The following is a 13846-nucleotide window of genomic DNA, read 5'->3' as shown; positions in this document are numbered from 1 at the left end:
AGTGACAGTACCGAAACTATGCTTCTTAGATAGTCAGGTGAGGGATGGTGAGTCAATGAACCTATTCACACATCAACAGCTTTCCCAGTCAATTCCATGGAATTTACCTGGTAGGGGGCCATGTGTAAATGAGAGTTACAGGGGAATTTGCTCAGGCATTTTCCCTGGTCAGGACCTGTGTGTGATTCCATGGGATTTACAGGGAAGGTTTAGGTGTGAACAGAAGCATGGACGTTGCCTGGTCCGGCAGGTAAAGGGTTACGGATGTCTGACGCAAGACGTTTTCACGTGGAACCAAGTTAACCAATCACAGCGTTGTTTTAATTCACCCACATCACACCAGCCAAAGTAGTGCTAAATATAATTCCACAACTGGATACTACTTCATTTCCAATCATAGTTAGCTAGCTTACTTACTTAGCTAGATTACTTATCAAATGCACACGTATGATATGTTTACGCAGTGCGCGTCAGTGGCATTTCCAGTCACTCCCTTGCTTCAACTGTGCTTACTCAGGCCGGCAATACAATGCGCGCTGCGCTGTTCCGTCTGTTTATTGTTACAAGCAATATGTCTAATTGAGTTAACTCATATTATGCTTACCATCAGCAAGTTCTCCCATACTGTGCTTTTGGACTAGTGTAGTATGTTTATATCAACAGTAATCAAGTAATTTAGTTGGCGAGCGAACTTGGTGATGGTAAGCATAATAGGAGTTAACTCGCTGTTAAATTCACCTACCGGTATTTATCATCATGTGAAAAATATGTACATATACAATACATATAAAACGGAGGTATGATCACTATTGTGTATGTCATTGACATACACCCAACTGTGCCTGAACAAAGGCCATAGCGACGGCTGCTCTTCCGCTGATATGGCCTATCCCCCTCATATCTCACGCCCCTGTTTGGTTCGAATTCACGTCTACTACGTACCAGTTCTGCATCCAGTTGAATGCACGATTCAAGTAGCTCGTGCAAACCCGGGAATGCCATTGACATGTGTGAAAAGGCGCAACGCGGTCATCTCAGGGCATTTAGCTCAGGTGTGAACGGCGAAAATCACCGGCGGTCCCGGGTTGGGATTCCATGTCGTTTCCAGGGAACTACGTGTGAAAAGGGCTTCATGTGAGTAACGGCGCACTGAGAACTCTGCCAATGTTTTGGGGGCTATTTTACAGAGACCATACCATTATTTTATTATCTGTCACCTGAGATGATTCCTTTTCACTCTCAGAAGAATGACTCCATTGGCTGGTTTAGGAGGCTGAAAACAAATGGGAGATGTGTGCAACGTGCACCTGCTGCCCTTCCTGGACTAGAGCAGTGTATGGAGTGCCCCTCTTTGAAAATAACTGGAGGGAAGAATTTGTGACAGCGCTCGCCAATATGCCCTCTGACCGACTGGCGCAGCTCAATGGCTTTCTAAACCACCCGCTCCGTAAACATAAGCAATTAGAATTTCACTCCTAGATGTCGGATATCACATAAGTGTCATCCACACCTATACCATTTTACATATGTTAGTACAGTTGTGTGTGTGTGTGTCTGTGTGTGTGTGTGTGCGTGTGTCTGTGTGTGTGTGTGTCTGTGCGTGTCTGTGTGTGCGTGTGTATGTCTGTGTGTGTGTCTGTGTGTGTGTGCGTGCGTGTCTGTGTGTGCATGTGTCTGCGTGTGTGTGCGTGCATGCGTGTGTGTGTGTGTGTGTGTGCGTGCGTGCGTGTGTGTGTGACCCTCTAGGCAGCTTACCTGTGAGATATCCATACGAGCGTCGCAGCTTAGCGGCTGAGTGGACGTCAGGGCGTTGGAGCCAATCACGGTTGAGATCACTCCTTTCCCGTTGATCTTCCGGATCATGGTTCCATCCACAAAAAAGACATATCCTTGCTTGTCGACCGCGATCCCTGTTGGAAGCGAAGGCCATGGTTAAGGCGATCCATTATTCAACTGCTCCGAATTTAAGAAACAGCAGGAACACTTTGTCGGAATCCTGAATAAAGAAACGGTATCGACGCTTTCTCACGAACACAATAACGATCATGATGTTGACATTAGAGACCTTCAGGTAAATGACAGTTGATAGCTTAATTTCATTTCGGTCTCTTGCTCTAAACCTATAAAGACGCTGTCCTTAACTGGCTATTAAATGTTATGTCAGGATCTAAGATATACTTATGACAAACTTAATGTAGGAATAATGACAAACATTAAAACGGGCTACCAAAATAGCAGATACTGTACTTAGCGACTAGCGTAGGTGGAACGCATGTATAATGTGTCGTTAACGGTTTATGTCATCTGCGTCGAGGCGATCAGCACCTTAGTGCAGGAGAGGGAACGTAATGAAGTGTGCCGTCGCCACACTCCTTTACGAGGCAGTAAGCTTCTGAGAGCTGACGAAGTCTGAGAAGTGTTTGTTAAACCAGACTGAATTATGGAGGGAAACCTCTTCAAAGAGCATCGAGATTTAGGCTAGTAGTGAAACAGAGCTCCCATGAAGGAGTTATACAGATTGCAGCAGTCTCTCTCTCTCTCTCTCTCTTCGTTCCGTGGCATTGTTTCGTGAGCTGGAAGCTCTATAGTGGAGAGAAGAGAAGCTGGCGACTACTTTTACCCCTGCGTCACCAGCCCCCCCCCCCTCTCCCCACAGAGATGTGTGGTGCATGATAATACAGCCAATTAATTTAATCAAGTGTCGGGTGTATTATCTGATGAGACTTGCAACTGCAAGTTGGGGGTCTCCGGAGCTCACAAAGAAATGCGGATTCCAGATCGCAGGCTGCCTGGCTGGCTGTCGCAGTTCTCCCACACCGCTCTACAATCCCAACGACGGAACCAGCGTTCTAATCGTCTTAGCAGAGCTTACATCCCTAAAACCCCGTTTTGACATTTTCAGTTTGAAAAGGTTCAAGGCATTGAAGAGATTTTTTTGGGCTCGTTCCAGCGTGCATCCTGTGGCTAATGCGCTCGATTGGAAAAATAAATAAATGACATACAGTCATGGTAAACAAGACTGGAAGAGTGGAAAGCTACAGAGCTACCCGGTCTTTGCTAATTGAATAAAGCATAATGTGGTCAGAGAAAAAATGTTTCACAGCATATTTTACAGGGTACACAATTATGCTTTCAAAGGATGCGAAGAATCCCAAGTTGTTAGTAGACGGGCTAAATGACTTACTGCAAGTTTTAATTACGTTACCAGACTCCCCTGATGGAGGCTGTTTACCCTCCTCCGAGCTTCCCTGGTAGCTTAAGAGCCCAAATGACCACAAGTGTATCTGCATACTGTATACGCAGGGCCGGCCTCTGGCATAAACAGTCTATGTGGTAGTTTAGGGCCACAACCGCAAGAGGGGACCACCCGTCAATCAAAACTCCTATACCCCCCCCGCCCCCGGTCGACGAAACACCTGTCAATCAAAAACGTCTATACCCCCCCGCCCCCGGTCGACGAAACACCTGTCAATCAAAAAGTCCTATACCCCCCCCCCCCCTTGACGAAACACCTGTCAATCAAAAAGTCCTATATCCACCGCCCCCCAACCCCCTCGACGACACACCTGTCAATCAAAAACTCCTATACAAATCAAAATCTTATTTAGGGACACCAAAGTCGTAGTGCCGGGCCTGACTATACAATTCGACCACGGAGGACTTGTGAACACAGCGTCCCAGTCCCACACAAGGTCAGCTCTGATCTCCTGTTTTGAATCTCACTTAAGTAAGCCCACTTTGGCCTGAGGTTGCACACTGCATCTCTGGGTTCCGGCGGTGGTTCTACCAGAGCTGTCTCACTCCTCCAAGGCTGCAGTGTTCACTCTCCTGCCAGTGACCTGTAACTCAGCTTACTGACCTGAGACACCAGGGGCCTCATTCATAGAACGTGCTTAGATCAAATGTTGATCTTACCCGTGTCGTACGTAGAAAACCACGTCAACGTAGTGATTCATACAATTTCAACGTGAGTCAATTTGATCGTGGAAACGATCGTAGCTCGACGTCGAGTATTCAACTTGCTTACGCACATTACCTACTGGTTATGCGGAGTTATTACAGGCATGTGAGCCGCACTGGAAAAACGTTGCCTACTGTAATTCATGCGAAGTTTAAGTGGCTCGTAATAAAATTAACGATGTTGTTATCTGCCGAGAAAATGAGTTAAATTCAAGATTTAAAGGGAACTGATGTTTATGATTGTATTTCAGTCTTTCTTTATATCCCTCCGGAGCTGTCTATCTCTCTTCAACATGCCTATGCCTTACCCGGCCACGCGCTAAATGATACTGGATTTCGAGTTGAGTCGGGATGAGGGGGAATGGCACCCCCCCTGAAATAAAAACAGTCCAAATCACATCCCCCTTCTAAAACTGCCATCCCCCCTTTCCATCCCTTATGTCATTTTATCAATGAACGTGGTATTACTGCCCTCTCCCGCTTCCAGACGCACGCCTACCCTATAGTATTAACGCCCTGTGATAGCGGCTCAAATAGCGGCTGAATGAAGCCAAGTGCTATAATATAATATAATATAATACAGACAGTATATAATATTGTCAGTATTGTCTGTCTGTATTATATTATATTATAGCACTTGGCTTCATTCAGCCGCTATAATTGAGCCGCTATCACAGGGCGTTAATACAAACCTCATTCACCTGCGTTCAATTCCAAGTATGTTTGGTATTTATAGAAGGAAGCACGTACGCAACTTTAAACCATCTCAGCCCGTTTTATAAATAATGCTCACGTCCGTTTAGAAAAATGTGCTTACGTGAAAGTCAAAGATGACGTTCAAGTACTTTTTTATGAATGAGGCCCCAGGTGAGTAGGGGACACCTCAGACCCATCAACTCACCGATTAGACGCCAAGTAAACATGACGATACAGACAGTCTCCAAATACAGTATGTGGTTTGTGTGTCTTTGGAAAAGGTAAACAATATTTCAACCAATTGTGGACGACGCATTTGACCAACATTATATTCAAGCACATAATGTACAAAACCCGAAAGCATTACACAATTGGTGGAAAGCTAAATTGGTTTAAGTCTGTCACTACCTATCTTCCACTGTAGACTGAAGACCCATCTCTTCAGGGTACATCTTGACTGTCCCTCCTAAAGATCTATTTATCCCCACTACCCCCCCCCAATACAGTTTCTCTACTGTAAGAAAGAAAAAGTAATTCTTCTTTCTTCTAGCATTGCGACTGCCAATGGCCCCTGGTCCTAAGATAGATTTTTCTTATGATGACTGATGCATAGATGATTCACTTACAAGACAAATGTACATCCCTTTGGATAAAGGCGCCTAATGTTAAATGTCTAAAATGTAAATGTAAGTCACTCTAGTCGAATAAGGACATATTTCTGCAAGCGATTGCCAGACGTGAATAACATAATTTTGAATGCATAATTAAAAATCCTGATATTAACTAAACTACTCCCAAGCTCAAACAACATCAGTGTCAATACTGCATGTTTACTGACATACCTCATCACTGAGCTTAATTGCATGACATATTACCCTCATCATCTGGTTAATTATGCATGTTGTGGGATGATAAGTGTTCCCCTTCTCCCCTTCATAGTGTCCCAAATAGAGGGAGTGCAGAAATAGAGATCACAAACCCCCATGGTACACCACACCAGTCATCAATTACAGTTTTTCTCTATCGCTTGAACACTTTTTCTCAAAGCAGCATAGCTCATTTTCTCTTAACTCTTAACACACATCCAACAACTCACACACCAAACCCTAAACTTTACAAATCTCTTGCAAAAGAAGCAAACACTGGATTCAAAATAATGTTATGTCTCAAAATGAACATTTCAAATGACACACACACCATCAAATGAATAGACTCTTGTAAGAACCAACTGAACACTGATGTGCACAATTGAAAACACTATGGTCAGCGGAAAACAGTACTATGATAGGATTATCAGTAGGCCTTTTGCATTTTCAGTGTTACACTACATACGTACAGAAGCCTGTTATACCAATTACACCTATTACATTACATTACCAACAACTATTATGTTTTCATACTCAAATATAAAACACACAAATACAAGAATAGATCGTTTTTTTAAATTCTGGAATACTCTACACAGCAATGACAGTTGGATGTGTAAAGTGTTCTTCATACATAACAAACAATAGAAAAAAGAAAATAAGCCTTCTGCATATACTCTAAACACAAAGGCCACAAGACCTCGTCAACATCACAGACAGTGTTCTCCCTGGCCAAGCAGAGGGGAAAGTATGGCCTGGCATGACGAATCCAGCCCTGATATACTTCAGATATACAGTATTTCAACACTGTATATGAGAGCTCACCTTCTGCCCTTTTATTGCTAAAGCTATGAATGCTAAATGAAACGCAATCGGTGTTTGCCCATATGAGGAGTGTGACTGTGTGATTGGTGGTTTGAGTTTAGCATTCTGAATGGTAGTGTTTTCCATGTGAACACAAAAGAGATTTTATCAAGATTGTGCCAAATGCAGACAATTGTATTTAGTGTTTTGTTAACTGTGTGGTTTAGAGCTGCAAAATGAGTGATAAGCCAGAAATGTGTTTGTCATTGTGAAGAATTGGTGTGAGATAAAATACACCAGGTTCAGGTTTTGGTCATTGTGTTTGAGGTTTCCGAGGTTAGTGTTAAAGCGATAGAGAAAAACTGTAATCAGATGAAAAACATGTTTCCAACTTATCCTATTTGGTCTAATTAACAAAACCAAATCCAAAACATCTCGATGTAAAACTCAAGTCTCTGTGACCTCGGGAGTGAGGCTGTTTAACACTCTGGGCAACATGTTTACGAGAAGGACCTGCGTATGCGACTCTCCAACAGGGCATATTTCAGGGTTTGAGAAAAATGGGATAGATTTGAGTGATGCTGTTGATGGAAATATTGACCACCACCACTGTCTCAGACCTTCTCCAGTTCCCCACGTAGGGAAATTACGGGGCAGCAGAAAGAGAGTGGATTTTTATTGCACAAGTGTCTGATATTTCAAGCGCTCCGATATGTGCGGCTGCTACTTGAGTTACAGTAGTGGTTTGACGTTGAATTTGAGGTTTCCGATGCATTGATTGGTACGGAGCCCCCCTGGGGTCACATGGTAGAAAAAAAGATTTGATGTGTGAATCTGTTCCCTCGGTTTAGTAAATCTGTTCCCTCGGTTTAGTAATCCGTTCCCTCTGTATAGTAATTTGTTAGGGTTAGGGTTAGGGTTAGAGATTGTAGTAGATAATACTACAATAGTAGTAGGGTAATATTCACAGACAAAAAAAAAAAATTTAGAGACAGACCACCTTATGACCTACGGTTTAGTGTACAACTATCTGTGTGCACTGTAACTCTGTGGAGAAAGGAAAGAATACACTAACACTGTAATACAGTAACACCATCGTATAAACGGGACTTCTAAATCGGAGTAATGCGCCGAATAGATTAATCACGGCTTGGATGATTGATTAAGTCCTCCGCAGATTAATCATGTCGGAATCCCACAATACATTGGGGTGGTGAGGAGGGTACAGTCGCTGCTGAATGAGAGAGACCAAAAAAGTAATTGATGGCACAGACAAAAAAAGAATGCTACTTCAGATGCCAGGAGTACCAAAGCTATTACCCTGGGTATCATGTAAAAAACCTCCCAGCACAAGCTTAGGTGGACGCCCCCGGGGGAGAAGGTGGGAAATGAGATGATAAATTGACCAGTCGCAAGTCTGACCCGGTGTTAATACCTCATACTCAATGTATTTAATCAAATAAAGCACCCGAAAACATAAATTTTTGGAGGGGAAGCTCTTGACCCCGATCCATCTGTGACCACCGGCACTGAGGCGAGGCGGGGGGGTGGTGGGGGGGTTGGGGGGGGGGGCAGGTTGCCTGGTACTGCCTCCCTTGGCTGCTATACAGCCAGTCACTCCTCCAACATCAGAGGGAACTGATCTCGGGGTTTTCTGCCTGAGCGTACATGTGTTCACAGATGACTGCTCCTGTCACTTTCATACACACCTCCTCATTAAAGCGGCAGCGCTGGCAGCCGCTCCACGTCGCCTCGCCGAGAGATAGCGCGGCTGGGCGGCTGGGCGTACGCAAGCCCCCCGTATGAGACGGTTTGCACGGACAGCTCTTGTTCTCTCTCTGGAGAGAGGGGCTTCGTTTCCGCACCTTCGACGGAAGCCGATAATTGGCCTTGTGTGTTTGATCTGAGAGTCGCCCCCACAAATGTGTGGCCCGCGAAGCGCGTTCGTCTTTGAGACGTGCAGCCGGATGGAAACTTTGACCACAGGATGTATGTACGACTGGCACGACAACGTCCTTGTTTGTTACGGAACATAGCGTTAGCCTCATAGCAAAATAGCCTAAAGTCACGCTTCACTTGTGGTCAGCCAAGCCATCTTTGTATGTAGTGTCAGAAATGCCTATGTCAAAGAGATGACTTGGGCAGATAGTGATTTTGGAATGTAACAAGCATTCTGATAGGCTGATGGCATAGGCAATAATGCACAGTGAATCAGCAGTGTTAGGAGAGGAGAGTTAGGCAGATATCTCCATCTGGCCAAAATAGGACTATGGCAATTATGCTATGAGGCTAACGATATTGAAATCCGGTGTGGGCACTAAGAGATTCTTTAGGCAGAGGGCCGGGCCTAAAGGCCAGAGTGAGGGGTGTTGTGAGATAAGGAGGGGTTACAAGCGTCACGTGAAACACCGACAGCACCAGTGGCGGAGTCAGGCTATTTGAAGGGCAGGGGCGAAAAGAAAAAAAGGGCACCTACTGCACAACATGGGACCCCATCAGTGCACATGGTCAAGTTTAGACCATTGGAAGGGCAGCCAATAGGGCACATCCTCTAATGTTGCCACTCAAAAGGGCACTTTAGTGCGACGTTTTTCAACTGTGGGGGCACATGGTCAAGTTTAGACCATTGGAGGGGCACCAATAGGGAACGTCCTCGCATTTTTGCCACTCAAAAGGGCACTTAAGAGAGACGTTTTTCAACCGTGGCCTGCTCCCCCCCTGAGTCCGCCAGTGGACAGCACCACATTATTGTATGCTGTCCTGGCATGGAACAAAAAGAGGGTACTTTATTGATACTAATTTCTTCACGCAATAGTGTGTACCCACATGAGGCGAACTGTTGGCAGTTATTGGACAGAGCCTAGCACTTCCTTCTATGAAACCTTTTTATGGTTAATCAAGAGGCCAACACTGACATCCGTCTCACGGTGAAACGACCTCTCCTGCTTCGGTCATGAAAATACTTCATCAATGTGTTGTTGTTCGTTTTTTGGTGTCGAACTGATCCAACTCTACATATTCAGTCGATGTGAATCCACCACCGACAGCTCTGTAAACAAAAGTGGTCAAATCAAGGCGCCTTAGTACCGTGATGATCCGTCGTTAAGTCGAGTAGGTATTTAACAGCTCTGTAAAGCAGGTGTGCATCTCTATGTGATAGCATTTGGGATTTTGGAAAGTGTGCTATTTTGTGGGTGGGGAATGAACAAAGAACAGAGAAACACAAGCCTCCTCGGATTTCAGCGGAGGCGGGGACGACTATCGACTGGTCTTACAGTAGGTCAGGAGGAGCATTACTGATTTAACACATACTTGAGTGGGAGGCCACTTCATTTTGGAGGGGCGAGGCGTTCTAAAAGCACATCTTTTCGTCTGAGTAGGCCATTATAAAGCATGTGAACCAGGTGTCAGGTTGTCGTCTGTTTCAATCAGGCTTGCTCAGGTGCTTTTATCGTTCATATCAACCTTAAGAGCCCTAGTTACTCACACGTGAGTGTGTAAATCTTAGTAATCGACTTATTTTCTCGCTAGATCCCATCAGTCCATATATCTAATACACTGACTGATATTAGATTTTTCCTTCTTTTTCTTTCCGAAATCCAACCGCCAACTCTCACTCTTGCCTCACTCTTAGGCCCGTAGATACAGTTGGCGTCGACGTGGGAACGTCTGTTGGGTGACACTTTGTCGTGTCAACAACACCCCTTCCATCTTGCCTGTGGGGGTGTTCCATCAACGTCGCTAAAAGACAATCCAGGCTTATTTTGATAAATCTCCAGTCCCTGGGTCAGTCATTATGGAATGAATTGTTTCATTGTTTGCCGTGACAACTGTTAACCTGCGAGGGGCCGTGTCCTCTGGGCAGAGCAGCCGTCTCTCTAGGGTTCAGGGTGTTTCTGCACCTCTGTCTGCCCTTCACACTCGTCGCTACTTACGTTAGCGAATTAGAGGTGCGGTCTGTAATTCAAACAACAGCAAAGTGGTCTCCCTGTCACATTCTTTGGTACCGCCCCTCCTGGTGCCCCCACGGTTGAAAAATGTCGCACTAAAGTGCCCTTTTGAGTGGCAAAATTAGAGGGCGTGCCCAATTAGTGCCCCTCCAATGGTCTAAACTTGACCATGTGCACTGATGGGGTCTCATATTGTGCAGTAGATGCCCTTTTTTTCTTTTCGCCCCTGCCCTTCAAACAGCCTGAGTGCGCCACTGGGTTTAACCATGTTTGATGCTAAACAGTGTTTTTTTACAATTATATTATCTACAAACACTGGGTTATAACAAGCTTATATTGTGGATACGGACGGTGTAAGAGAGTTGAATTAAGCTCATAAAGTATTTAGAAGTAAAAAAATAATCAAGAATCAATAGTAATATGTAATTCATTTAAAAGCAATCCCAAAAAGTTTTTACAGCAGTGAACTTTGATAGAACCTGTGTTTCAATCCCTTTGCGCAAAATGACAACAGAAAATACACAAAGGCCCCAAATAACTGTATTAAAGTGCTAAACAAAATTGCTTTGCTTGTTTTTTCCCTCTGCAATTTGTGACACGGTAATAGGAAATCATATGTAATTGTCCACCCACACTAATGGATATTTTCTTTACCTCAAGGACATTTAAGGCATTTTGTTCGAATCGCAAAGAAAAAATATAAACCGGGAATGTCACACTGTCCTTTCAACACCTATCATAACTTCACTAGTGAAATTCCCCAGCCAATATCCCCCCTCCTTAGGCATTTGTAAAGGAAAATAGTGCGCTCTTATTTCTCTGTCAATAGCCACGCTGCCAGCAATAGGTGGTACAGAAAATGGATCCCAAACTGTACAGTACAGAATGTTGGAATATTGGGCAGTACAGAGCCTGGACTCTTTTAAGACAGGCCTAAAAACCTTTTTATTCAAAAAGGCCTTTGACTGCTGAACCTATGTTCATTCTTATGATTTATTTTGTTTGTTTTTATTATTGTATTTTTTATTATTATTATAAAATGTATTATGTTTTTAGGTTGTTTTGTTTTTAACTTATTATGTTTTTAGGTTGTTTTTGTTTTAACTTATGTTTTTATGGTTGTTAGCACTCTGAGATTCTTTTTGAATTAGAAGTGCAATACAAATTAAATGCATTATTATTATTATTATTATTATTATTATTATTATTATTATTGCTGCTCTCTGTGCCCTAGCGACGACAAGTAAAAGTCTCTTCACCACACGATATTATGAAGCGGGAAGGGAGAGAAAATTAAAAAGGTGTCTGCCTGCACTATTTACACAATCCCCTGTCAGTCAAAACATGTGACAACCTGATGAAGGAAGACTCCCCAATCGGTCTGACAGTGACAGATCTGCAGCTAAGGACCCACCAACACACCTAATTGATTCGCCGCTTGATTTAGCAGAAAGAGCCCCGATGTCATCTTTCATAATCTAGCTTCTGCCTCAGGCTGTCTTATCCAGCTAAAGGAATCTCTCACTTCACCGGTCCGGGGTGAAAGGTCAGGGTTACCCAAAGCATTGTTCTGAAAAGAATATCACCACCAGAGCCCTACTGGTAAGGGCCTCTGCAAGTGTGTTTAACTCATTGACTGCCAAAGACGCCAAAACACGTCTTAGTAACGTTGACTGCCAGCGCCCGCTACGTTTTTTTTCCGGGGAGGGCCATATTGAAGTCTTATACACCTGGTGTGTGAATTTCAGACTTGGGTGTAATGTATTTCTGCCCCAGATGGGGGCAGCAGTTCGATTGACCTCAGATTTACCAGATGAAGAAGAAGGGGTGTTGTGGGTTGTATGTGGAAAATGGCGAAACGGTTAGCGAAAACGAGCGGAGACAAACATAAGCAGTATAAGCAGTTGACACTGGCACAGAGCTTGTCTGGCAGTGGATCTGCAAGGAGTGTGGTGCCGATCAGGTCAACTGCAAGCAGATCTGGTGCAGGAGATGCGCCAAATGTTGCAGATGGTGAGAACCGGAGCAACGAGTGTAGCATTGCTGGACCATCGGAGCTACGTCGCTCCGACTCTTCAAACAGTTCAGAGTCGGAGGACGTAGAACCCGACCCCGACTCGTCGGACGAGTGGTTGCCGTCCGGATCGGCTAGCAGCAGGGAATCCTCTCCAGATCTGCGGGGATCCACGGTCCAAGACAAAAATGCCACAGAGAGTGTGAAAAGCAAAGGTAAACATATATAAATATATTTTTATATATAATATATAGAAATATTTCTCTACATCATTACAAAGCAATAAAACATGCATTTTGTATATATATTTTGTATAAAATGGTATATATTTCAATATTTTACAGTCCCTGAATCGAGCAGAGGACGTGCATCAACCAGAGGGTGTGCAGCAAGGAGACGGCTGGCATCAGAGAATGCTGGTTGGGGTCAGGGTGAGTGGCAACCCACAAAGGTTCCATTCACGGCAACCCCTGGACCCCAGAATGCTGCTGCAGAGCTGGAATCTGACCTGCCGGTTGATTTCCTGGAGCTGCTAATTACTGATGAGCTGCTGCAGCACATTGCAGATCAAACCAACCTGTATGCCCAGCAGTTTTGACAGGCACATCCCGACACTCTGCCACACTCCAGAGGGAGGTTATGGAAACCGGTGACAGTCACAGAACTGAAACAATTCTTTGGACTCACTTTCATCACCGGTTACATAAAAAAGCCAAATCTGGAAATGTATTGGAGTGTGGATCAACAGGACGCCACTCCATACTTCAATAAAACCATGCCGAGGAACAGGTTCCAGCTCATCTGGAAGTTCCTCCACTACAACAATAATGCATCACAGGACGCCACAGATAAAATGTATAAAGTGCGTCCTGTTTTAGATCATGTTGTAGCCAAATTCAAAGAGCTGTATCAGCCCTTTGAAAATATCTGCATTGATGAAGGAATGATGCAGTGGCGTGGCCGCCTATCATTCAAAGTGCATAACCCTCAGAAGCCGGTGAAGTATGGGATTAAATCCTACATACTGTGTGACTCTTATACTGGGTATTGCTTTAACATGAAGCCTTATGTTGGCCAGCATAACACACTCCCAGACACAGTGTTCTCCCTCCTTGACCGTCTCACAGGACACGGATACACACTGTACATGGACAACTTTTACAACTCTGTTCAACTGTGTGAGCAGTTGATCAAAGCCAACACCAACGTCTGCGGAACACTGCGAAAAAACAGGGGGGAACCGCAGATCATAAGGGAGCCGACAAAGACCGACTTGGGTGTGGAGGGGAGGCTGGTGCGGCACAATGACAGGGTGCTGGTTATGGCATGGCAGGACAAGCGTCTGGTGAAGATGGTGACAACCTGCCACCATGACAGCATGCAGAGGGTGGAGGTGTGGCAGAAGGGGCAGAAAGAGAAGGTGGGTCAGCTCAAACCGGAGTGTGTTGTGGCATACAATGCCTGCATGAATGGGGTGGACAAACTTGACCAGAACATTGCATACTACCCATTCATTAGGAAAACACTCAACTGGTCAAAGAAGTTTGTGGCGTACT

The 13846-nt window shown here is 44.5% G+C and overlaps 1 protein-coding gene across 1 annotated transcript in view; it reads right to left on the bottom strand.

The window, feature by feature from the left end:
- Positions 1 to 13846, bottom strand: part of LOC308155426 (teneurin-1-like) — a gene marked incomplete at both ends in the record, with an annotated part of 166571 nt that overhangs the window by 19601 nt on the left and 133124 nt on the right. Inside the window, 1 exon segment of the mRNA XM_080528746.1 lies at positions 1756 to 1910. Within this exon segment, the coding sequence (XP_080384872.1) occupies positions 1756 to 1910 (155 nt within the window).

Source organism: Nansenia antarctica (genome assembly GCF_963989245.1).
Source record: "Nansenia antarctica genome assembly, chromosome: 4".
Taxonomy (NCBI): Eukaryota; Metazoa; Chordata; class Actinopteri; order Argentiniformes; family Microstomatidae; genus Nansenia; species Nansenia antarctica.
Note: the sequence above shows the minus strand (reverse complement) of the source record. Positions and strands in the feature narration are given on the sequence as shown.